The 26163-nt window shown below is 38.0% G+C and overlaps 1 protein-coding gene and 1 pseudogene across 1 annotated transcript; both read left to right on the top strand.

Moving 5' to 3' along the window:
• Positions 1–3760: 3760 nt before the first annotated feature.
• Positions 3761–8325, top strand: LOC140929517 (uncharacterized; annotated as a pseudogene).
• A 10208-nt stretch (positions 8326–18533) lies between these two features.
• LOC140929516 (uncharacterized) lies at positions 18534–22557 on the top strand. Its single transcript, XM_073379280.1, has 2 exons — positions 18534–18670; positions 21720–22557. The coding sequence occupies exons 1-2, from the start codon at positions 18655–18657 to the stop codon at positions 22238–22240; spliced, it is 537 nt and encodes a 178-aa protein (XP_073235381.1). The 5' UTR covers positions 18534–18654; the 3' UTR covers positions 22241–22557.
• The last annotated feature ends 3606 nt before the right edge of the window (positions 22558–26163 follow it).

Below are 26163 nucleotides of genomic sequence, written 5' to 3'. Positions count from 1 at the left end.
TAGTTAGCCACTATTCACCTCGATTTCAAAGAATAATTGTTAATTATATACCGGCACATCATGAATCACCTTGATTCAAATGCTATTCTGGTACATTATCAACATGGCTTCAGACAACGGCACTCTTATGAAAAGCAACTCATCACAATTATTGAATCAGAGGCAGGTAACCTTGACCTTGGTCAATAAAATGATTTGTTGTTACTCGACTTTTCAAAGGCATTCGACACGGTGCCCCATCGCCGATTGTTGAATAAATTAAATTTCTACGGAATTCGTGGAAATCTCAAGACCTGGTTCGAACAATGGCTAACCACCTGATATTGAATATTTCCGTGAGATCAGGTATGCCCCAGGGGACTGTGTTGGGCCCACTCATGTTCCAGACCTTTTGTACATAAACGATATCGGCGAAAACACAAAAGTCCAAATTGGCCTTTTCGCAGACGACGCGGTATTTTACTTTGGTGTAATCAAAGATTGTAATGATGCAGAGTCACTACAGCAAGACCTAAACACACTTGTACACTGAGCAGACACATGGCAGCTCTCGTTTATTGCAACGAAATGCACCATCCTAAGAGTCTCGTGCTCAAAAACTAACTCTAGTTAAATACCAATACACCATCCACGGAGAACCCTTGGAAGCTTTTGATCACTATAAATACCTTGGAGTTGAGCTATCCAGTGATGTAAACTGGTATTTTCATATTGCTGGAATTATAGACAAAGCCAACAGATCTCTTGGCTTTATAAGAAGAGGCCTAAATAAGTGCCCAGAAAACGTAAAAGAGCAAGCCTATCTTGCTTTAGTTATACCACAGCTTGAATATGGATGTTTCGCATAGGACCCGCACAGTCAAAAGCAGATAAAGGACACTGAGAGTGTGCAGAGACGAGCGGCACGTTTTCTTAAAAATGAATATAGCATCACTCCTGGAACTGTCACAAAAATTCTAACTGATATGAAATGGCCAACACTCGAGAAAAAAAGGAAAGTTGCACGACTCACAATGATGTTTAAAGTGGTCTCTGGTCATCAGCTATACCGATTTCCACCCTGTGTATGATTTAAAAGACGTCAGGACACTAGGCAATTCCATCCTAAGAAATTATTTCAAGTTAATGCCAAAACAAACAAATATAGCAACACATTTTTTTGCACGTACAATCAGAGACTGGAAATCTTTACCAAGTTGTCTCATTGAAAAGCAGTCAGTGGAGGCTTTCAAAACGGCCCTCATGAGCCATCTTTAAAAACGCTAACCCGGAACTTTTTATTATTACTATCTTTATTCACTTGACATTCGTACCTTGATTATATCTTAACATAAGCACCTGTATAATTACACATCCGCTGTGATGGGAAATCCCTTTGCAGATAACACGATAAGAATTAGAATTAGAATTAGAATAACGGAAGGGTTACCTGCCAAATTTCATGCTTGTAACAGAAAGTGAACAATTGAAGCAAATATCTGCTCCACTATGTCAAAAATAGTATTTAAGAGGGTAAGGGGTTGGACCTTGGGGTGGTACCTCCATGTACAAAACTTTGTTGAGCACCCCCCAATTTAAACTGAACGGATTAAGTTCATGATAAGTTTGTCTTCTGCCGCAGTCAAGTTTGTTTGAATGAGTTTGCATCGACTAAAACCAAGGCCAAACGTCGAGCTTTTCATGAGACGAACCAAACTGAGTGATTTAAGTTAATGATAAGTTTGACGTTTGTCTCAGTTTAGCTACTCTGAATATTAAAGTTTGCTAGATCGCCAAACAAGTTCTTCTAGTCCGCTTAAGATCGATTTTAGGGGACAAACATGGCAGACATTAAGTGAACATGCCAATAAAGAGTTTGTATTATCTGGGCGCGGGGGGTACTCCCCTATGTATCTATGTGCTGCCCCAAAGGGTTCTTCCGCCGTTTTGGTCTGAAAACGGGTGTAGACTTTGCTCATTTTGGTCTGGACTCGGGTATGGTTTTCGAGGGCATTACGGGAGTGTACGAACGTATTTATTGTTTCAGTCCCAAATGAGTAAGAAAGAAAAAGAAATATGCCAATTCGAATGGATTTTAAGAAATCTTTTTTGTTGCTGCTGTAATCTAAGTGATGATGACATAATTTCTTAAAGGCCAGGTCTGAAAACAGGTGTGAAAAATAACATTTTTTGGTTTGAAAAAGGGTCAGGATTTGGAGAACCGGGCGGCACACCCTTATTAAGAATTCCCAGAAATGCCCCCTCGGGTATCTGGGTTTCAGTAAAATGTTGTTTATTCATTAAAAATTAATATATTGAGCTGTTTGTCGGAACAAAGAGAATCGTCTGTTATAAAAGGGTTTCTGCAAAGCAGGCTTCCAACAACGACGTTAAAATGTTTCGCGCCCTTTCTTACTTTTCAACTTAGTTCGACTCTTACACCGTTGGTGACCCAGTAGTCGAACTCAACTGAAGTAAGGTCCACCCAAATAGTAATTAATTTGACTCGTCCTATAAAAACTCCCCCCCCCCCCCCCTCCGCCTAAATTGCAAACTCAAGCCGCCCGATTACTTAGTTTCCGAGCCAATATCCAGAATAGACAACATATTCGGTCTTTCTCCTCCTTTAACTCGGTTAGGGTAGCTTTTTTAAAGACTCTAAGACAAGTTGTCTGTGCTGTCTGTTCCCGTTGGGGGTCTGATACTTTCCATCCAAATTTACATTTTTCTTTTCGGTCTCCGCGACTTTTTTGCGATTTGTTTCGCAACCTTTATTAATTATTTTGACGCACTTAATAAGGTCCGAAGCCCCCCCCCCGCACCTATCCCTTCCTCCGAACCTAACCTAATAACAAGCCAACAAAAATGCTTTGCAAAATTCACTGACGAATTAAAACAAAACCAAACTACGACACAGTCCACAAAATAAAAAAAAAACACCCTTTACCCCTGTTAAACTGGAAGGTTGAAATTTAATAGTTTTCTCGTGGAGTATCACTCGGAATTCGGCGGATCAAGGGTTTAATTGAGAACGGTCACGTTAAACTTCGTAAGGTTCAAGTTGAACCGTAGATCGGGCTTCTCCAACCCACCCTGAAATTTTTGCATCTTTTTTTGTTTATTTTTTGTTTTTAAAGCTGAAAAGTTTTCGGATATGCAACCTGCTGAGGCAGTGCAATTTGGCTAGGTATAAGTGGCCGTCGATTAATTAATAGTCCCTAAACTAAAAATATGAAACGAGACATCTTAATACTAAATTAAAGAATATATAAATACTGCACTTAGCAGATGGATCCAGGCCAAAAACTGGTTCAATCACCCCTCTCTTTAATTTTACCCCTATGAATGCCCAATAAATATGTCCAAGCAATAGTTAATTTATTTCCCTCAGCTTCGATTGAGTCTAAGCCCTAAATCATTAGTATTTCAGAAAAATGAATTATATTCAGTTTAGCAGTCACATGTAAAGAGCCCGGACCCGGACTCTTAAGGCCGGTAATGCTGGCGTTCTCGGGGGGGGCATCAGTATTATTACTAGAATTCGCTCGGTGCATATATTATTCCTTTTTCATCTTGCGTGCTTCGTTTAAAATGAGACGTTCCCTTGAACCAAAAAAGTACACTTGTTTTACAGGCTTACTTGAAATTGAATTTTAGCTCGACTCTTATAAGTAAAAACCTTTTTTAAGCAGTTTTATTTAGTACTTACAAAAACACTTATGAATTATAAATTGCTTTGCATGGGAGCTGTCAACACAAAAGAGTTTTACAACTAAACAAACTAATTAAAAACGGAACAACCACTCTATAAGGCTGACACTTAATAGTCGGCACGTACAGGTAGCACAGTGGAGATCACAATCAGCCAAAAATTTTTCTTCGATGGCAGCTTCACGGCTCATTCGTTTGGTTTTTCTGACTGTAAATGTTCTGATGGCAGTGGTACTGGTGATATCCAACTCGGACTTCTGTGCCAGCGTTTTTGAAACTCAAACAGGTGTATTAATTCCTGCGGCTTTGTAAGAAGGTTTTCTAAAACGTTTTCTAAGATGCAAACAAACTACCGGTGTTTTTTTTTTCTCTAAGTTTAGTTTTCAGTAGACTTTTTTATAACATTTTTTAAATGGTCATTTTCATAAATCTGAGATGACGAACTCGGGCATTTTAAAAGCATTAGTTTCCTTTTATCGACTTTATCTGATGTTAAAATTACTTACAACTTTTATCACTCTTTTTACTTCTGACGATTCGCGCTTGTATCAAATCGCAATTTTGCAAGCGAGTATATCTCTTTATCGTAAAAGATTATAAAACTGTTCAGCTAAAAAAATGAATTAATGTATGTCCTAGCTTCATGTTAAACTCCACTGTATTTTGCTTATTCCTCTGTTTTATATTACTTCATGTTTCAGACCATCTTTTAGTTGGTCATGTCATGAGTGCATCAACTGTTGTTGACGAGTTTGAATGTCACCAAAAATGTCTCGGAAATAACAGCTGCAAGTCATTTAATGTTCATCCTGGTGCAGATATTGCAAAACGACTTTGTGAGCTGAACAACAAAACACGGAAGATGAAGCCGGACGATTTCATTAAGAAGAAAGGATCTTCTTATTATGGACGAGTTAAGGTCAGATCCACTGTTTGAACATAAACTATCGCTTTTTTATAAAACTGTTATTTAAAAAAACTCTAAACTCTAAACAACTAATTAGGGACCTTAAGATCAGGCAACGGAAACGGCGACGGCAACATGAACGTCATAAAAGCAGTAGGTTTTTAAAACAAGCAAGTTATTAAAATAAGAAAAACAACAAGAAAAAAACAACTTTGCACGTGCATAACACTTTTTTGTACATTTCTTTACGTTTTGCATGACAATGATGTGAAAATGCCTAATTTCATGTTTTATAGAGGACGTCATTGAAACGAGCAACGACGAAATTTTCTCTCTCTTTCTTAACTTGGATAAGGTTCTTAGGAATTCAACTCCAGGAGAGTTCGTGTACATTCGACAAAGTAAGCGTGATGGAACAATCGCGACGACGATTGGAAAACCGCGAATACATTTTTAAGCGACGTTTTACCTGCTGTCGCCGTCCTCTAATTTTAAGGTCCCTATCAAAGCATTTGTTTACGACGATCACCCTGTTGGGTTTTTTCGGAATTATAAGGGAAAAGTATTTAATTTCTTAGACTTTTCGGCTCAAATTCTACGGAGTTTTGAGATCAGATTCTTACGAATTGCTTTATATTATGCGAATTTAAGTGGTTATCTTTGCAGAACTCTAATATCGTAAATAGTACTTTTGACGTCATTTTCTTTTAAATAATGATTTGTTGCACCCGTTTAATTTGCCTGTCTTAAAGTACATATTTGTTTTTACCCACACGAAAAATATCGCGTATGGCAGGGTACAAAAAGAAGGTATATCAATATATTTAACAATCATCATGAGTATCATCTAAAAAATTATGGAGATCGAGGAAGGTGTTATTCGCCTCGACCAATCAGAAACGAAGAAATATTTTGAATAAATAATAATTATTTATATTACTTCTAAAGCGAACAAAAGTGGTAATAACTAAAGCACATAATGACGTCATCTATAGTTGTTATCTGTTGTTTCATGTTTCTCATTGCAATTCCTTATTTCCTTCTCAGGTTTCCTGCCAAGATCTGCCAACCAAGAAGACGAAACAAACTAGTCATTGTCATCCCGACTACAAAGGAAAAAGATGTGAAATTCGTGAGTAACGCTCGTCTATTTTTAAATTTGATTTTACTATTGCCTCACGGAGGAGAAAATATTTACCATATATAGTCATTTGTTTTATTATCTGCTGAAGCAAAGCGAGGTTGGAATTCCAAGCTGCCTGCTTATTCATGTAAAAGCATCCGGGACTCTGGTGACTCTAAAGGAGACGGGAGGTACTGGATCGACCCTGAGAACAGTGGAAACCCGTTGAAACATTGCCTCACAAGAAGTGGGTTTATTTACAAATCTCATTTGTTCACTTCGTACGTACATGTAAGCAACAACAGATTAATCCCCAAAGCGCTTTCTAAGTTTTCTATGTTTTCCGATTCCTTTCCCATTACTTTCAAGCTTTTTAATAGAAAATTGAAAATTACAAAAGAGGAAGGCAGAGCTGTTTCGCTTAGGATCCCTTGCTCTCTTTCGATCGCAAACACAATGTTAAGTTAGCCGAACCGCCCTGGAAAAAAGGTAAAATGACAAGAGAAAAACTTTAGAAAATAAGCAAAATAGAAAGCCATGGCTTCATCAAGACACTTAGAAACTATAAACGACGATAAACATCCGAAAATCGCACTCCATTCTAGTATGCTAATGACGCAAAAAAAGGGGAGTGGTCACAACATTTGAGACTATTTGTACACTCTTTTTTATATAAAAGAATGTTGTTTTTCGTCCCAGGCTGAATACTCTTATTTTTCTGTCGATTTTAGGCTGAAAATGTTCTTTAAATTATTCTTGATTATAAATTATAGCCTATGACATTTCCAGTTTAGATTTGTATTGGGGTTTCAATTGCCAGTGTACTGTGTCTAGATCTTTCTGCAGCGCAGTTCAGGGAAAGGAATTATTTTATACGGTCAAGTCAAAACATATAATTGTACTTTATTTATACCAATTTTCAACATACAAAATTGAGACCTTTTCAAACTCTCAGCCTCGGGTTTAATCTTAAAATATTCTTAAAATCTCGAAAATTTCAGCCTCAATATTCTTATAAAATATATTCATATTCTCGTACCGCATGTGTTTGATATGGCAATGGAACTTGTTTGAAAAAAGGAAAAGCTACGTACGTTAAATGCAGTACAGTACTTGCAACTTTACCATACAGATGTTAAGCGATAATCGCATTTTTCTACCCTGGATCTGGAGATCTGTTCTCAGGAATTAAGCAAGGAAAAAATCGTCTGGCACTCACGGTGACATTTTTCATGAATTTGAACGAGTGCAGTCGAGAGTTTCTGTTAACAGGTCTGTTGGTTTGAATTTAAATGCAGTCGAACCTCCTGTAAGCGTCCATCCGAAATGCAAAGACTTGTGGTTGCATGGGGTAGGGGGCCGAGAATCGAACCACAAGGAGACTTCTTCCGAGAAGAGGCCCCGACACATAATTTGTGAAAAGTAATTTTCCCATGCAATTTGTAAGTTGCATTATGTGTAGTTTGTAGTTTTATACTCTAAGGGCGCTTTGCATTTGTCAGAACTGGTAGGCCAGACCAGACAAGTGGTCAAGAGAATTCTAATATTAAACAGGACTATCCAGCCAGATCAGATTATTTCTAAAAGAATGGTGAATGCAAGACAGTGATGGCTTTAATGGGCGTAAGTAAGCTCTTTTTTGAAAACGTTGCCATCCGTAATCGGATTTCTGACGACTTTGACAAGCGGCGCATTTCTCAACCAAAAACCCAATAAACAAACCATGAATAACAGAAGAGCCTTGATAGTGAGCTGCATTTCATTTTGTAGATCCAGAGGGGAAAGACAGTTACATTAAGAACCTCATACAATTGTAAGACGATACAAAAATCTGTCTACTTCAGCTATAAGTAAACGAGTTTCCAGAGGCTGCATAAATTTTCAGATTTTGCTTAACTGGAGAAAAAAATGGAACGTACGGAACAGAGCCAACGCGTGACCATGGTGAGAAAAGCCAAAAGCAACTACCTTACCCGCCTGTTAAAAACTCGCTGATTTTTCGCGTCCGAAAGCCAGTTCGAAATCAAATTTAGATTGTGCAGCTTATAAACCCCTCTTTATCTTCACATTTTTCTTTCAGGAAGTTGGCTCCTCGTTTCCAACATCACGATGGAAAACTCAACTCCTCCCTCTCAGCTGCCAGTCAAGACTTCATACCATGGAATAAACCAGTGATCAGATGGTTCTCACAAAAACCGCCATGAATGAGCTTAGAACACACTTGTCTTTCACCCAACTGAGATTCCACTGCAGTAAAAACAATGGACGTACGTTACACGTGACCACTGTTGCTAACACCACGGGTGAAGCTGTAGTCCAGTACTTCAGCGGTCAGACGGATGTCCAGCCCGCTTCGTGTGGCTCATATCTCAGAATGGAAAATGATAACTCAAGGTTAGCGGGTGTTTGCCAAAAGTGGGGATGGGGAGCAAGCTGGGGCGTAGGATTTGACCAAGAGAGATTATACAGCCACCCTGCTTGGGTTTATGGTTTATATATTTGGGCGCTTGATCATCCGAATGGTGGACAAGCAAAAAGATGGGAATGTGATGATTATCTTGTTGGCGTGACCACCGGTGATTTCTGGAAGATTTACGTTCGCTAAAATGTTTGTGTATTGACGTCTGTTTTATTGTTAGTCTTATTGGCTGTAGACGTTTAAAAAGTACTAGTAGTAAAATGACGGCATGCTACAAATAGCCCATTGCTAACTTAGATGAAAATACCTTGATTTTCAAGCCATTTATAAAATAAATATAAGAAAATTTATAACTGTTAGAAGAGATTTTTCTTATATTCGTCATTTAAAATTTGCTTTATATCAGTTTTCATATATTGCATTTAGCTTTCGAGTATTAGCTTTGAATAAAGCCACAAAAAGCTCATACCATCTAATCATTGTGCTATTTGCTTTCAATTGTGTCACATGCATTAAAGTCACTAAATATTAAATTATCCTAGAAAATCCAACTTTTGAGCTTATTTATAAGCAACCAAACTGAGGCCCAGTTAAGCAGTCTAAACCCCGGGGATACTCCCTGCAATGGTAGGAGGCACTGCTAGAAAGGGGTACCTTTGTCAGGTGTCAGGTTTATGAAAGGGTGGGGATTTCACTAGTTGAAGTATAAGAAAGGGCAGGGAAATCTGTCTGTAAAAAGACCTAAAGTTGCTAGAAGAATTTATGGCTGTGTCGAGAACATTTCCTGGTTTTGTGATATATTTATATTTTAAAGGCAGTGCATTTTTAATAGTTAAAAGGGAGGCAACGTTCTAAATTAGGTATGAGAAAGGGATCCTTTTTTTAATGGAAGATGTACGGATATATTAAAGCTGAAGTCTTGAGTGATCAATTTGTTACAGTTTTCACAGATGAACTGAATCTACTGATTTAACATCCCAAGTAAGGGCCCTAGTATGATCGCAGACATTCCCACTCTCAAGTTTGAAGTTTCTACATGGCATAACACGCATGTTAAGAAACATTAACGCCATAAAGGCCTGTGGTCCTGACAATATTTCTCTCCTTGGGTTCTGAAAGAAGCTGCGCCTGTCATTGCCTCATTTCTCCAATATATTTTTACTCTATCAATACAAAACAGATCAAGTCCCAAGTGACTGGGTCACTGCAAATGTCACCCCAGTTTTAAAAAAAGGAATCGCAAAAAGCCAAATAATTACAGACCGATTTCTCTAACATCTGTGTCTTGTAAGATTATAGAACATATTAGTATATACACACTCAGTGATCTTGGTGATTTAAGCAATCTGATTGGTTCGCTATCTCGGACTATTCAACAATATTCACCTCCCAGCGAGTGGATATTAGGGTCATTTATACGAGGAAAAATAAGACGCGTCTTAAATAAGACGCGAACTGTACCATTTATACGAGAATGTCTTATCTAAGACGAGAAACGCTCGTATAAATGGTTCGCGTCTTATTTCTGTTCTTGACTCGTTTTCATGTGAATGTTGCACGTAGCAACGGTAATCCAACGTGGCGCGCTAAAAATTAACGCATGCGCACTATGCGTTCGCGTCTTATTTAAGACGCGAAGGTCATTTAAACGAAGTTTTTCTCGTCTTAGCTAAGACGCGTCTTATCTAAGAACAGGTGTTAAGGGCTGTTCTAAAATAAGACGCGTCTTAGCTAAGCCGCGTCTTATTTTAGATAAAATGTGCCGTTTATACGGAAAGTTCGCGTCTTATTTAAGACGCGTCCTATGTAAGACGCGTCTTATTTTTCCTCGTATAAATGGCCCTAATGTGTGATCTCGGTGTTTTTCCCATCTTTTTAGAGAACGATCTTTTAAAAGTCGACAAATCCTAGGGCTGACTTTTTTTAAGGCAAGAAAAGACTTGGGAGGATTCAATACGGCGTTTTTCAATTTACTGTAGCTGAGTTTTGTGCTCGATGGATTGTTTACAACTCCCGTGTATTCGCGTAGAAGAAGCCGTTGCGTGAATCTCAGCGTTTTCTAACAAGAAAATTTTGGCTCAAAAATCGAAGTTTATTTATGACAAACAAATTTAAAAGGAAATGTTTGCAGAAATTCTACGTTTCAAGTAAACAGGAAAAAGAATGATACAGGAAGACGACGTCTTACCTCGAGCAACCGAGCCGGCCATTTTTGTCAGCACTTCATGCAAAGAACGACACAACAAGCCCTTTTGGCTATAAACTTGGCGAGTCAACAGAAAACAACAAAGCTCCACTTTTCTTCTCAGGTAAGGAAACAGTTCAAACTTTTAGCGGTTCCATTTAAGCCAATACGCTGTTGTTTGCGAAATGATAAACTTGTGAATTGCCATGTTTGGAAATTCTGCAAAGATCTATTTTTAAACTTACGCGTGATTTGATCTGTCAATCAAATTGTACTTTTTAATGGTTTCCTCTCTGATTTTGTTGAGATCACTTCGTGTGTATATACTAAATCAATTATTCTTTTCAATCTCGGTGAATAGTGGCTTTAGGAATATTTACCTCGATTTCAAAGAATAATTATATACCGGCACATCATGAATCACCTTGATTCAAATGCTGTTCTGGTACATTATCAACATGGCTTCAGACAACAGCACTCTTATGATCATGAAAAGCAACTCATCACAATTATTGAATCAGTAGCAGGTTACCTTGACCTTGGTCAATAAAATGATTTGTTGTTACTTGACTTTTCAAAAGCATTCGACACGGTGCCCCATCGCCGATTGTTGAATAAATTAAATTTCTACGGAATTCATGGAAATCTCAAGACCTGGTTCGAACAATGGCTATTAAACCACCTGACATTAAATATTCCCGTGAGATCAGGTATGCCCTACGGGACTGTGTTGGGCCCACTCATGTTCCAGACCTTTTGTACATAAACGATCAGGGGCGGATCTAGGGGGAGGGTGCAGGGGGTGCGCACCCCCCCCCCCCCCGCCCGAGATGACCTGCGGTTTTCTAATACAACTGGTATTCTGCAAAAAAAACTATGTGGTTTATTAGTGTTGAAATAGAGCAAGAGACGAGTGCACCCCCTCCTAAAAAAAATCCTGGATCCTCCCCTGACGATATCGGCGAAAACACAAAAGTCCAAATGGGCCTTTTCGCGGACGACGCGGTATTTTACTTTGGTGTAATCAAAGATTGTAATGATGCAGAGTCACTACAGCAAGACCTAAACACACTTGTACACTGAACGGACACATGGCAGCTCTCGTTTAATGCAACGAAATGCACCATCCTAAGAGTCTCGTGCTCAAAAACTAACTCTAGTTAAATACCTATACACCACCCACGGAGAACCCTTGGAAGCTTTTGATCACTATAAATACCTTGGAGTTGAGCTATCCAGTGATGTAAAATGGAATTTTCATATTGCTGGAATTATAGAAAAAGCGAACAGATCTCTTGGCTTTATAAGAAGAAGCCTAGATAATCGCCCAGAAAACGTAACAGAGCAAGCCTATCTTGCTTTAGTTAGACCACAGCTTGAATGTGGATGTTTCGCATAGGACCCGCACAGTCAAAAGCAGATAAAGGACACTGAGAGTGTGCAGAGACGAGCGGCACGTTTTCTTAAAAATGAATATAGCATCACTCCTGGAACTGTCACAAACATTCTAACTGATATCAAATGGCCAACACTCGGTCATCAGCTATACCGATTTCCACCCTGTGTATGATTTAAAAGACGTCAGGGCACTAGGCAATTCCATCCTAAGAAATTCTTTCAAGTTTATGCCAAAACAAACAAATATAGCAACACAGTTTTATTGTACGTACAATCAGAGACCGGAAATCTTTACCAAGCTGTCTCATTGAAAAGCAAGTGGAGGCTTTCAAAACGGCCGTCATGAGCCATCTTTAAAAACGCCAACCCGGAACTTTTTATCATTACTATCTTTATTCACTTGACATTCGTACCTTGATTATATCTTAACATAAGCACCTGTCCAATTACACATCCGCCATGATGGGAAATCCCTTTGCAGATAACACTATAAGAATTAGAATTAGAATAACGGAAGGGCTACCTGCCAAATTTGATGCGTCTAACAGAAAGTGAACAATTGAAGCACATATCTGCTCCACTATGTCAAAAATAGTATTTTAGAGGGTAAGGGGTTGGACCTTGGGGCGGTACCTCCCTGTATAAAACTTTGTTGAGTACCCCCCGATCCAAACTGAACGGATTAAGTTCATGATAAGTTTGTCTTCTGTCGCAGTCAAGTTTGTTTGAATGCGACTAAAACCAAGGCCAAACGTCGAACTTTTCATGAGACGAACCAAACTGAGTGATTTAAGTTAATGATGAGTTTGACGTTTGTATCAGTTTAGCTACTCTGAATACTGAAGTTTGCTGGATCGCCAAACAAGTTCTTCTAGTCCGCTAAAGATCGATTTTAGGGGAAAAACATGGCAGACATCAAGTGAACATGCCAATAAAGAGTTTGTATTATCTGGGCGCGGGGGGTACTCCCTATGTATCTATGTGCTGCCCCAAAGGGTTCTTCCGCCGTTTTGGTCTGAAAACGGGTGTAGACTTTGCTCATTTTGGTCTGGACTCGGGTATGGTTTTCGAGGGCATTACGGGAGTGTACGAACGTATTTATTGTTTCAGTCCCAAATGAGTAAGAAAGAAAAAGAAATATGCCAATTCGAATGGATTTTAAGAAATATTTTTTGTTGCTGCTGTAATCTAAGTGATGATGGCATCATTTCTTAAAGGCCAGGTCTGAAAACATGTGTGAAAAATAACATTTTTTGGTCTGAAATAGGGTCAGGATTTGGAGAACCGGGCGGCATACCCCCATTAAGAATTCCCAGAATGCCCCGTCGGGTATCTGGGTTTCAGTAAAATGTTGTTTATTCATTAAAAATTAATATATTGAGCTGTTTGTCGGAACAAAAAGACTCGTCTGTTGTAAAAGGGTTTCTGCAAAGCAGGCTTCCAACAACGACTTTAAAATGTTTCGCGCCCTTTCTTACTTTTCAACTTAGTTCGACTCTTACACCGTTGGTGACCCAGTAGTTCGAACTCAACTGAAGTAAGGTCGACCCAAATAGTAATTAATTTGACTCGTCTCATAAAAACTCCCCCCCCCCCCCCCCCTCCGCCTAAATTGCAAACTCAAGCCGCCCGATTACTTAGTTTCCGAGCCAATATCCAGAATAGACAACATATTCGGTCTTTCTCCTCCTTTAACTCGGTTAGGGTAGCTTTTTTAAAGTCTCTAAGACAAGTTGTCTGTGCTATCTGTTCCCGTTGGGGGTCTGATACTTTCCATCCAAATTTACATTTTTCTTTTCGGTCTCCGCGACTTTTTTGCGATTTGTTTCGCAACCTTTATTAATTATTTTGACGCACTTAATAAGGTCCGAAGCCTCTACGCCCTATCCCTTCCTCCGAACCTAACCTAATAACAAGCCAACAAAAATGCTTTGCAAAATTCACTGACGAATTAACAAAAAAAAAAACGGAGAACGGTCGCGTTAAGCTTCGTAAGGTTCAAGCTGAACCATAGATCGAGCTTCTCCAACCCACCCTGAAATTTTTGCATCTTTTTTTGTTTATTTTTTGTTTTTAAAGCTGAAAAGTTTTCGGATATGCAACCTGCTGAGGCAGTGCAATTTGGCTAGGTATAAATGGCCGTCGATTAGTTAATAGTCCCTAAACTAAAAAGATGAAAGGAGACATCTTAATAATTAAATACCATATGAATACTGCACTTAGCAGATGGATCCAGGCCAAAAACTGGTTCAAACACCACTCTCTTTAATTTTACCCCTATGAATGCACAATAAATATGCCCAAGAAATAGCTCATTTGTTTCCCTCAGCTTCGATTGTGTCTGAGCCGTAAATCATTAGTATTTCAGAAAAATGAATGATTTTCAGTTTACCAGGCACATGTAAGGAGCCCGACCCCGGACTCTTGAGGCCGGTAATGCTGGCGTTCTTAGGGGGCGTCAGTATTATTACTAGAATTCGCTCGGTGCATATATTATTGCTTTTTCATCTTACTGTGCTTCTTTTAAAATGAGACGTTCCCTTGAACAAAAAGTACTGTCACTTGTTTTACAGGCTTACTTGAAAATGAAGTTTAGCTAGACTCTTATAAGTAAAATCTTTTACAAAAACAAAAATTTTATTTACAAAAACACTTATGAATAATAAATAGCTTTGCTTGGAAACTGCTACCGCAGAAGAGTTGAAAGACAAAACAAACTGAGACTGAGCAACCACAGTACAAGGGTGATGCGTAGTATATTAAAGTGGCAATAGATGTAGCTACAGCAAAGTTAAACCAAACATTTTCCCTCAATGGCGGCCTCGTGGCTCATTGGTTTGGTATTTTTGGCTGTTAATGTTCTGATGGTAGTGGTACTGGTGATATCTAACTCGGACTTCTGTGCCAGCGTTTTTGAAACTCAGACTGGTAAGTTGAAACCAGTGACTTTATGGAACGGTTTCGAAAACTTTGTCGTGTCTAAGCGCAAACAAAATAACGTTGTTTAACGAGGTTTGGTCTAAAGTAGACTGTTCCTTATTGCATCCTTTTAATACTCGCCATTTTAATAAATTTGAGATGATGAACTCGCACAATAAGCATTTAAAACCATTTTCTTTCCCCAACTATATCTGGTGTTAAACTTACTTAAAACTTTTATCACGTATTTTACTTCTGACGATTCGCGCTTGACGGTATCAAATCGCGATTTTATTTGCAAGCGAGTATATCTCTTTATCATAAAAGATTCTATAGAACTGTTCAGCTATAAAACTCAATTAATGTTATTCTAGGTTCATGTTAAACTCTACTGTTTTCTGAATATTCCTCTGTTTTTTGCTGTTTATTCATTACAAATTAATGTGCCGTTTGTCGGAGCAAAGAGAATTGTCTGTTATCAACGGGTTTCTGCAAAGCAGGCTTCCACTGACGACTTTAAAATGTTTCGCGCCCTTTATTACTTTTGAACTTAGTTAGATCGACGCTTATACAAGTTCGACGTTTGTGACCCAGTAGTCGAACTTAACTCAGTGAAGTAAGGTCGACCAAAATAGCAATTTCACTCGTCTCATTAAAACTTTGACTTCTATCCCCGTCTAAATTGCAAAACCAGCCGAGTGATTTCTTAGTTTTGGAACCAATGACAATTAACATCCAACTGATACACAACATATCCGCGGCCTTTAATTCTCCCCCTTTAACTCGGTTAGGGCAGCTTTTTTGAAGTGTTGTGCGTACTCTCTGTACCCGTACGGAGCCCCTGTTAGTTGCCATCCAAATTTACACCTTTCTTTTCAGTCTTTGCGACCTTTTCGCGATTTCTTTCGCGTCCTTTTTTTAATTATTTTGACGTAGTTCTGAATACACTCATGAATTAATAATTTGCACTGTCCGAGAGCTGCCACTGCAATAGAGTTTTACAACTAAACAAACTGAAACTGAACACCCACTGTATAAGGCTGATATCCGACTGATACGTAATAGTGCATTTATATGTAGCTACAGTGAAGTTCACCAAAAAATTTTCTGTCGATGGATACTTTGCGGCTCATTCGTTTGTTTTTTCTCACTGTTAACGTTCTGATTGCAAGTTTACTGGTGATATCTAATTCGGACTTCTGTGCTAGCGTTTTTGAAACTCACACTGGCAAGTTAACACCTGCTGCTTTATAAAACGTTTTTCGAGACCTCTTTCAATATCTTTGTGCAAAATACCTTTATTTTACTAGTTTTAGTCTAAAGTATAGTTTTTCATTACATCTTTTAAATACCCACCATTTTAATAAATCTAAGATAACGAACTCGCACAAAAAAGCACTTTGAAAGCATTTTCATTATTCCGACTTGTCTCATGTTAGAATCATTTACTAATATAGCTTTTATCACTTTATTTATACTTCTGATGATTGTCGCATGTATTCAATCTTATTTTATAGCAAACAAGAAATGATCTTTTATCATAAAATGTACAGCTAAATTCTATGAAAAAGGCATGTCCCTGGTTCATGTTTAACCCTACTGATTGTTTCAAATTCCTTCGCTTTTTTATTACTTTATCTTTCAGACCATATTTTAGTTGATCATGTCATGAATGCGTCTACTGTTGCTGATGAGTTTGAATGTCACCAAAAATGCCTCAGAAATAACAGCTGCAAGTCATTTAATGTTCGTCCTGGTGCAGATATTGCAAAACGACTTTGTGAGCTGAACAACAAAACACGCAAGATGACGCCGGAAAGCTTCAAAAAGATGAAAGGATCTTCTTATTATGGACCTGTTAAGGTCAGTTCTACTGATTGAACATCAACCATGGCTTTTCACTTAACAAATAAAGAAGCCTTAACTATTCTCTGTTCTGTTGTAAAGTACGCAGTAAGAGGCTAGAGAACCATAGAAGTGAAGGGCGAAACAGTAGATGTTGTCGAGTGTTTCTCCTTACTTCATAAGTGCTTTAGCCACTTCGTAAAAGCTCTACAACAGAACAGAGCATAGTCAAGGCTTTTTCTTTATTTGTTTTATGTGATAAAGAATCCGTTAAATTCCCCATGCATTGATTTCTAATTTCCAAAACAAAGTTTATTTCCAAAGCGAACGAAAGTGACGTCATCGTGTTCTACACTCTCATAAGAGACACTTAAATTAGCCAATCACAATCCATTTTAGAATGGGCCAGATGATTTGATTAGTTGAATTAACCAAAAGCTGTCGAAGCTGTCAATGCATCAAAGTTATCACAAAGTGAAACGAGCTAAACTTTCTGTGAATTTGAATGAGGAAGAAATGTACTTTTTACGTCCAAAAATCAGTTTCCAAATGTAAAAGGGCTTTTAAATCCTACCGAATGGACGACCCATAAAAACTTGGACGTCATTAACATGACAATTTGAAAACAAGTAACCTATTTCCGATCGAAAAAGGCCCAAAAACTGAACCTGAAAGTAAGATAAGACTGATTCACCAACGTTTTCGGAGAAGTGATGCTGTAGTCTTGCGATCGTCTTTAGAGCTAATTGTATGAATGAACAAACTCAAAACAATAAGACAGAGAAGTTATGTCTTGAATGTATATTCAAAACCTAAGAAGTTAACCCTTAAAAGCAAGTAAATCGGATGAGCGCATGGCAAAATTGAGCACAAAACCCATCTTAAATCGAGGTGTATTTTGTAATTATTCTTTAGCGCGCCGGGCAAAAATTTATGAAACGTTTTTGAAACATTTAGGTATGCACAAAAACGTATTTTTCCTGACCATAGAGCAAAAAATGTACCTGAAACGCCTTCAAAAACTTCGTTGCCTTGGCTGAATTTCAAAACAGGACATTTTGCGCTCCGCCGTGACGAAAACATCATTCAAATCCTCGAAGGACGATTTCGTTACCAAAATCTTTCCTCATTCCACTCAAAGGAAACGGAGCATTCATTTGAACTTTCCCTTTCCATTTGTGTCTTTTGATGGTTTATTTTTAACCCTGAAATGCGAAACTTTGGTCCTGAAAACTACCGCATGGTGTGATTCACAGATGGTTTGGCAGTTTTAACTCTGTGCTTTATACTCTCATAAACCATGCTTTTTCAACCAATCAGAGTGCGCGTTATATCTGAACTTTATTATCAAAACGTTAAGAAAAAGCCTTAACCAAAAAGAACCAAGACACTTTTTTACGACGGTCACCATGTTCGGTTTTATCGGATTTCAAATAAGAGGTAATAGACAAATATTTAAGTTCTCAATCTTCCGGCTTAAAATCTCTGGATTTTCGAGGTGTCCCTATGAAGCTTAATACTGATATTGTGCGAATTTAAATAGTTATGTTTTCAGAACTGTGATATCGTAAATAGTACTTTTGATAACATTTTCTTTTCAATAATGATTTGTCTTACCGGTTTGCCTGTGGCTTGAAGCAGCTTAAAGCATATGTTTGTCATTACTCACACGGTAAATATCGTTTATGGAAGGAAATAGTGAGAAGGTATATACATTAACGTATTTACTAATATAGCAAACAAAACCAGTGAAAACTAAAGCCCGTAATGGCGTCATCCATAGTTTTCAGATATTGTTTAATGTTTCTAAATTCAATTCGGTTTTCAAATTGATTTCTCAGGTTTCTTGCCATGATTTGCCCGCCAACAAGAAGAAACAACCTCAACCGGACTACAAACAACCTCAGCCGGACTACAAAGGAAAAAGATCTGAAATTCGTGAGTAACGCTCGTCTATTTAATTTGATTTTACAATTGCTTCACGGCGGAGTGAATATTTACCATCACAGCCATTTGTTTTATTATCTGCTGCAGCAAGGCCAGGTTGGAATTCCACCGACCCTGCTTATTCCTGTAAGAGCATCCGGGACTCTGGTGACTCTAAAGGAGACGGGAAGTACTGGATCGACCCTGAGAACAGTGGAAACCCGTTGAACGTTTACTGCGACATGACAACTGACGGAGGTGAGATCTGATCTTGAAAAATTGAAATTGTTGTAATACATTCTTCAGATGAACCCACATAAGTAACTAAGTAGGTTCTTAATTTGGTCCTTAATTTCTATGAATGAAAAAAAATAGATTGTTGATTACCAGAAAAATAAATTAACACGAGTTTGCTCCTTACGACTGCAGTTTTTAGTCACAATTTTATTTTTATAACCCTAACAAAACTGATTACCGAATTTATTTACAGTTTGGTACACTATCTTCTTGTTATACTTTCAGTTTTAATTGTTTATCATAATTCAACTGTACCACATATTAGAACCTTCTTAATCTTACTTGGCTAAACAGGTTCTTGAGTTTTTGGGTTTTAAAGGGGCAAATTTCTGCAAAAAGGTTCTTAATCCATCAGGTTTTTTTTACGTGAGTGTTTACTGTATATGTTTCTTTGAAATGTCCCGGTGAATAATTTTCGCAACATTGTTATACTTTTGAGGGTAATCCATCTTACTGCACTCGCAAATGAGATGACTTCGTGTCGCATCTTTATCTCCACACAATCCAGCTGCAGAGGGGAGACACATGTTTTTCAATGGAAGTCTTGATTACATTCGTCGTCAATGGCTGATCTTGTGTGGCAGTTATAAGCCCTTCTGCCTCTTTCTTCAAATCCCCCTAACCTTCTTCAACCAATCCCATGACTTCTTAGCCTTGACTTGTTCTGTTTGACTCAATATCTGGCAGTGAAGGGGCTTGTCTTCCACTTCTTAATCTTCTCAAAAGTTTCCTCCTTCTCATCGTCTGTTTGTGGGGTTCCTCATTTTCTTTCTTATCTCTTCAAGTTCTATTGTTTTTTGCAGTGGTCCTGTGATGTTTTGAACGCAATAGGCCAACTCCATCTCTTCATCGAGAACACACTCCTCCATGCCATTCAATATACAGCCCCCGGAAAGTCGTCGAAAGTAGGATCGGTCAACATCGTGTCGTGGATGAAACATACCCTTATCTGTTGTTGGTGTTGTTTTTTTTTACTTTAGTTTACTTCTCCAGCTCCATGCCAGACAAGTGACAGAGCCTATGAATTTGTTGCAAGTATCGTATTTTCCCACTGACATTGGACTGTCTTTAGTCTTCGGGAAATATTCTTTCTTCTGAACGTTTTTCTTGTGCCCGTGTAATGGATCGTCATATTCCAGAATTCGCAAGTTCTTATCGCCATCTTCTTCCACAGATTTCATTTTGCGATTATCAGGCGAGGTAATCCCCACGCCTTTTCATACCAAACATCATGCCTATATCCAGTACTGAACACCATGACTGTATTGACCAGTGAGTTAAGCTCACGCTCATCCTTCCCGTACAGCTTCAAGTCATCTATAAACATTAAATGAATGATTGACTCCTCCTGTTTGTCTAACTAGTATCTTCCTTAAGGCTTTTATTATTATTATTATTATTATTATTATTATTATTGTTATTATTATTATTATTATTATTATTATTATTATTATTATTATTATTATTATTATTATTATTGCTGTTGCTATTATTATCATTACGTGATAACGGGGGTTAACAGCGGTCCAGAAGCATTGTTGCGGGAAAGGCTCTCATGATGTCTAGCTAAAATGGCCTGAGCAAATGAACAGAGATGTTTTAGATTGTAAGAGACGGGCCATTGAAATGGCGTCATCAGAAAACCCACCGCGAAACGGGAATGGTAGAAAGAAAGGTTCGCTGGGAACACTGCTATTTGGGGCAGTTGAGGAGGTGCACGAGTCAAATTACAATGAGATCGCTAGTGATTTGATTAAAGAAGCAGCACTAAGAACGAGAGGCGCTGGAGGTCCCTGGAATGTAGAAGCTATGGCTTTCAAAGGATCCTTGCTAACAAGTCATTCAAGAAATCTGGCTCTAATTTGTGCGACGCTCTTGTTAATCAGACTTAATAGAATTTCGAAATATTTTCAGATAAAAGCAACTTCTTAAAAGTCTGGTTACGTCTAGAGAGTGCGTTTTGAAGAACATAAGAACTGGTGTTTCCAGTTTGGAGATTCTTCAGGACAAGACGTCCATGAAGATCTCGCTGAAATAGCGTGATTTGAAAATATATTAAAACTTTTTGACGGTTAATATCAATCTGCATTATTGACGGTTGACGGTTCAATTTTTTGCCGTTTGAAATGGCCCGTGGCATCTCAAGGCTTCACACCCGGACAACCAGGGTGAAGATAGCAAAATTGTCTCGAATACGGAGCGCAAATAATTGTTCTTGCAAATGTTTATCTTAATTTAACTTTGGAAAGACCATTAAAACTAGCTCACAAAGGAACTTTTTACACTTTGGTACATGGGCGCGGAACAAATTGGCGACTTTCGCTGCAAGTTTAGCCGCCAATTTTTTTTCTTTACTCGCCATGGCGACCAAAATGGTCGCAGCTTGGAGCGCTGATCATTTATTAGTGTTTTAAAATAATGTACAATTTATTGATTTAAGTTATAAGCAGTCTCATGTAATTTTTTTTGTAAACAAAATTTGACAGCCAGTTATGCAGGCTTTTTCTCAGAGCTTGGGGATCGCTCGATCACTCTTTACTGATGCTCAGCTTTGCTTTCAAAATAAGAGTTTCCCTTGTCCAACAAAAACCTGCTAATTTTGCAGACCACCACGTAAATTCGTCATAGGCAGTTTCAATAATGAATCTAAAGGGGACCGGAGTTACTGGATCGAACCTGAGAAGAGTGGAAACCCGTTGAAAGTTTATTGTGGTCGACATGAGAGTTGTGAGATCTGCTCTTAAAAACTGTTCTTCACATGAACTCACATAACTTCCCTTCAACAGAATATTAGTTAAAACCTGGAAAGCCTAAAACAGATTTAGACAATCAGACAATCAGAATTATCAATTACTGGATAAGGATAAGTGTGATATAAAGAATTATACAGATTTGCCTCGGCATAAGAGAAAACAGACATTGTTTGCTGCCGGGTCAGTTTTTCTCTAAGTTATACCTGTACCTTTAAAACGTTTGTTTTTCCTTATTAAAAAACAACTTTCGATTTCAGGAGGATGGCTCCTCGTTTCCAACGTTGTGATTGGTTCAACTCCACCCTCTCAGCTTCCAGTCAAGACTTCATACCGTGGAATAACCAGTGATCAGATGGTTCTCACAAAAACCGCCATGAATGAGCTGAGAACAAACTTGTCTTTCACCCAACTGAGATTCCACTGCAGTAAAAACAATGGACGTACGTTCCACGTGGCCACTGTTGCTAACATCACTGGTGAAGCTGTAGTCCGGTACTTCAGCGGTCAGACGGATGTCCAGCCTGCCTCGTGTGGCTCATATGTCAGAATGGAAAATGACAACTCAAGCCTGGCAAGAGTTTGCCAAGATTGGGGAAAGGAAAATGACGTGTACAAAGTTGGCAAATGGGGTCATGGTCAAAATCAAGACAGGCTGTATATATATTCTGCTTTCATAGTTAGCGAATATCATTGGTACATGGACCCACCTTATTTTTTTTGCGATGATAAAATCCAAAATCCAACATCTGGTGATTTCTGGAAAGTCTATGTTCGCTAAGAACTCGCAAAATTGATTGCATTGTCTAAATATGTATCTTATTAAGATACTTTCTTTGTATAGTTTTGGAGTGAAAATACGTTGGGTAGCAGTTATCATGTGAAAAATCAGATACTAAGTTAGATATTTAGAGAACCTTTTAAGAACTAATGTTCATTTGCATTTTATCCTCGTTTTTGGCTTCTATTTATTAATTCGTGTTTTCCTTATTTTCTCTTATTTATTTAAGCTTGCTTAATTAGGCTTTTTGCCTTGAAGTTTTACCCGCTTTTCACATTTATTAACATTTTCAAGTATATAGCTGCAATATTTTTTCATATATACAACCTTTCACGTTTGCCTTTTATCGCTGTTTGTTTGCATTTATTCATTAAAATCAAATAGCAACTAAACGTTATTCCTAGAGAGTGTAATGAATGCAAGTAAAGTGTGTGCTCTCACTCGCTGAGCTGATGTAGCGATGCCGAGTTTTAACAGGCGAAAACTATCATTGGTGCATTGAATAATATTCGAACCATATATGTGACGATATCGTTCGTTGTCATAAACTATAATTGGTACATTGAACCATATTCGAACAATGATGTGACGATATCGTTTGTCTTCATAAACTATCATTCAACATTGGTACATATTGAACCATATTCGAGCAATATATGTGACGATATCGTTTGTCGTCTTAACCCAAATCCATCGTCTACTAGTGATTTCTGGAAAGTCTATGCTCGCTAAAACGTTGAAACAGTGTTTTCAGCCAACATTTTTATTTTATTTTTTTTAATTATTGTAATGGAATCCGACATTAATGCAAATGTACAATATATGAAGTATACTATGTTACAAGAATGAAAACGCAGAAGGTCAAATTGTAAGTTGCTGAAAAGAAGGGTCAAGATGTGGCTTTGCAGAAGAAATTTAATTAACGTTACTTAAGAGTGATGCGATATGCTTGAACGAACCATTTTAGCTTAGCAATACTATAAATTTACGATAATTCCTAAATACTACATAGATTCAACTTGTTCGATTTCAGTTCCACAAAATGTATACTTCTGTTTTGGTAGATTATTTTAAGGGATTAAAAACCAATTTGCCATCGATGTTGCCACTGTTCTTAATTCTGCACATCTTCTTGTTATTCGTCAGGATTTCCAATATTCGCACTCAATATATGACACCATGAATGCAATACTGCATCATTCCCAAAAGTTTTACTTTAGTATGCAGACAATAAGGTAAGTAGTTACCTACGTCATAACAAGACTAACAGAGGACCCAGAAATGTTCCCTGAGAAATCCCAAAGGAAACAAGACAGACTTTCTACTCTTCAATTCGAGTCTGAAATAAAGTTAACTGCTATTTTCAGTTGACGCTGGGCTGGATCAAAAACTGTATTTGCTATCACAACTCAACTACAATCAACGTTCGAGAGCACACAAACTACTTCCGCTCTACCGCTACACCACATATTCAAACTCATACATCCCTAGGCAGTGGTAGCCTGTTCACGGGCCCTCTATTTTCTCTTTAGGGGTCGACCATTTGAATTTTGAAGAGGGCGGGGGTTGGTTATTTGGTTTGGGTAAGAACTTTTTTCCCAAAATCTCTCGATTATCAAAGCGATCAAAGCAGCATAAAAATGTTTCAGCATTATACGCTATGATAGATATATTTTTTTGAGTGCAGGATATTTTTTCCCTCGAAATGAGTCTGCACTATATTTTTTTTCTGAAATCACCCGTGCATACCCCCCTTAAAAGTTAAATGGTCGGCCACTTAGAGCTCGTCGAGCGTGAATGAAAATAAAAACCGCGGGGGATTTGATACCGGTAAGTGCTAGACCGCAAGGGGATGGGGGTACTCGTCAAATAGTTTTCCGGTACCTCAATATGTATTTTACAATCTTTTTTATTGTTATCTTAAGCGACTTGAGCAAACTTTCTCTCTTTCTCTTACGTATAACAATTTCGAAATAGATCTATCCCTCGAGGTATTTATGCTAAATATCACTACAAATCATGCTATTACCTATACAAATTGGCCTTTATTTTGTCAGGTGAGTAAGATTTAAAGTCATTGAACTGCAAACTGTTTTATGAAGAAATACGCTAGGAGAAGGCTTGTCAAACCCAATACCATCATTAAGACGATAAACACAAACCATTTAGAGATATATTTATTTTTTGGACATAATTAAAACAGTGTCAACACTTGCCGTCAGGAGAAAGGAAGTTCCAGAGCTGATCAATATCACATCACACTACTGTTAACGCGGGTGATAGTTCTTAGACTCGGTACTAGAACGAAGCTAAGGAAAAAGTGGCTGCCTTTTGGCTCAGTGGTTTGATCTTTCTAACTATCAATGTTTTGACGGTGACACCCAACTCTGAATTCTGCGCCAGCGTTTTCAAAACTCAAGTTGGTGTGTAAAAACACCTGTTCGCATAAAAATGTTTTACCCCACCTCTTGTAGTTTTATAACACTAAATATTCCGCTTTTTATCCACATAAAAATAAATTTAACAACTTGTAACTATTTTAAATAAAAACAAACAGTCCATTTGGCCAATTTCAATCTGACCAATTACATATATATATATAAGGTTTTTTCGCCTTAAGAAGCAACAGGAACGCTTATCGAGTTATCGTCTTACCTCGGAAGTAGATGTACGTGGAGGGTCTTGGTTGTTTTTGAAAATTTTAGAAGTTCCCTTCTTAAGGTCCTCTTAAGGTCCTCTTAAGGTCCTCTTAAGGTCCACTGGACTTTGAGATTCGATAAGATACAGCTGTAAGCTCTCATCTTTCCACATTCACTCGTTCACTCATATTGCCATCCGTTGCAGTTTTTCTTTCGCAACAGTAATAGCCTAAGTATCAGGCTTGAAACTCCAAGATACTATCGTCGAGAATACGCTGAAGCTTTTTTTATGAACCGACTATTAGCATATTCTGTCGGATAGTTAAAGAAAAATTCTCCCATTTTTCCTCCCATTTTTTCCTCTAATTCTTTTGTTCTTTTACACGGTTCAAATAGCCCTGCAAGCTCAGAGTGCGCCTCCTCCCCCCATCCCCCTGTACAGACTTGGAAATTTATTTATTAATGATCTAATATGTGACTTAAAACTGAAATTTTCACCACAGGTTTTAGACGGAAAGATCTGTGAAAACAAAGGGAAACGACCTACTAGGAAAAAATAATAAAGAGGAGAAGCCTGACGTCACGTTCCCATGGGAACAAAATTTTTTCACAAAAATTTTTTCACAAAAATACCGAGCTTAAGCAACGACGATAGCGCAGTGAGAAGGTCAAAAAGTAATAGGTTTATATTAGCTAAAAAACAACTTTGCCCGTGCATCACGCTTTATTTGTACATTTCTTAGCCGTCGTTGCTCGACTGCACATGAAACGTCCTAATTTCACGCGCCTGCTTTATGGGTTAGGTGAAAACAAACGAAAATTGTTTTTCTTTTTCTAAACTTAGATACAGTCCTTTCGGATACAACCCCAGAAAATTTCGCCAACAATTGAAAAATTAAATGAAAGTGAGTAAGATCGATGAAGTTTGAAACAATGCGAGTTCAATTATTAAGTGACTTTTTCGGTTTGTTGTCATCCAGAAATTTTGCTACCATGGCAAAGTGTCGTAACGGCTTCTCCACTCGATTATTCGAAAACAGTTCTATACTTTGAGCAGGCTAACTTCTTCCTCCTCGTCACCACGATAAAAAATTATTCTTCGACGTCGCCTATTTCTCCTCCGTAAGCGACCGTTGCCATTTTTAACAGTCGATCCAATCATTGGTGCAAAAGCCTTTAGTAATGATAGAATATATTCCCTGGATTAAGTTGAACTAAGGCGAACAATACGTTTTCGAATGGTCTTGGAAAGGACAACGTTGAAGCTAAAGTTTAATTTACGTT

Source organism: Porites lutea, chromosome 3 (assembly GCF_958299795.1).
Source record: "Porites lutea chromosome 3, jaPorLute2.1, whole genome shotgun sequence".
Taxonomy (NCBI): Eukaryota; Metazoa; Cnidaria; class Anthozoa; order Scleractinia; family Poritidae; genus Porites; species Porites lutea.
Note: the sequence above shows the minus strand (reverse complement) of the source record. Positions and strands in the feature narration are given on the sequence as shown.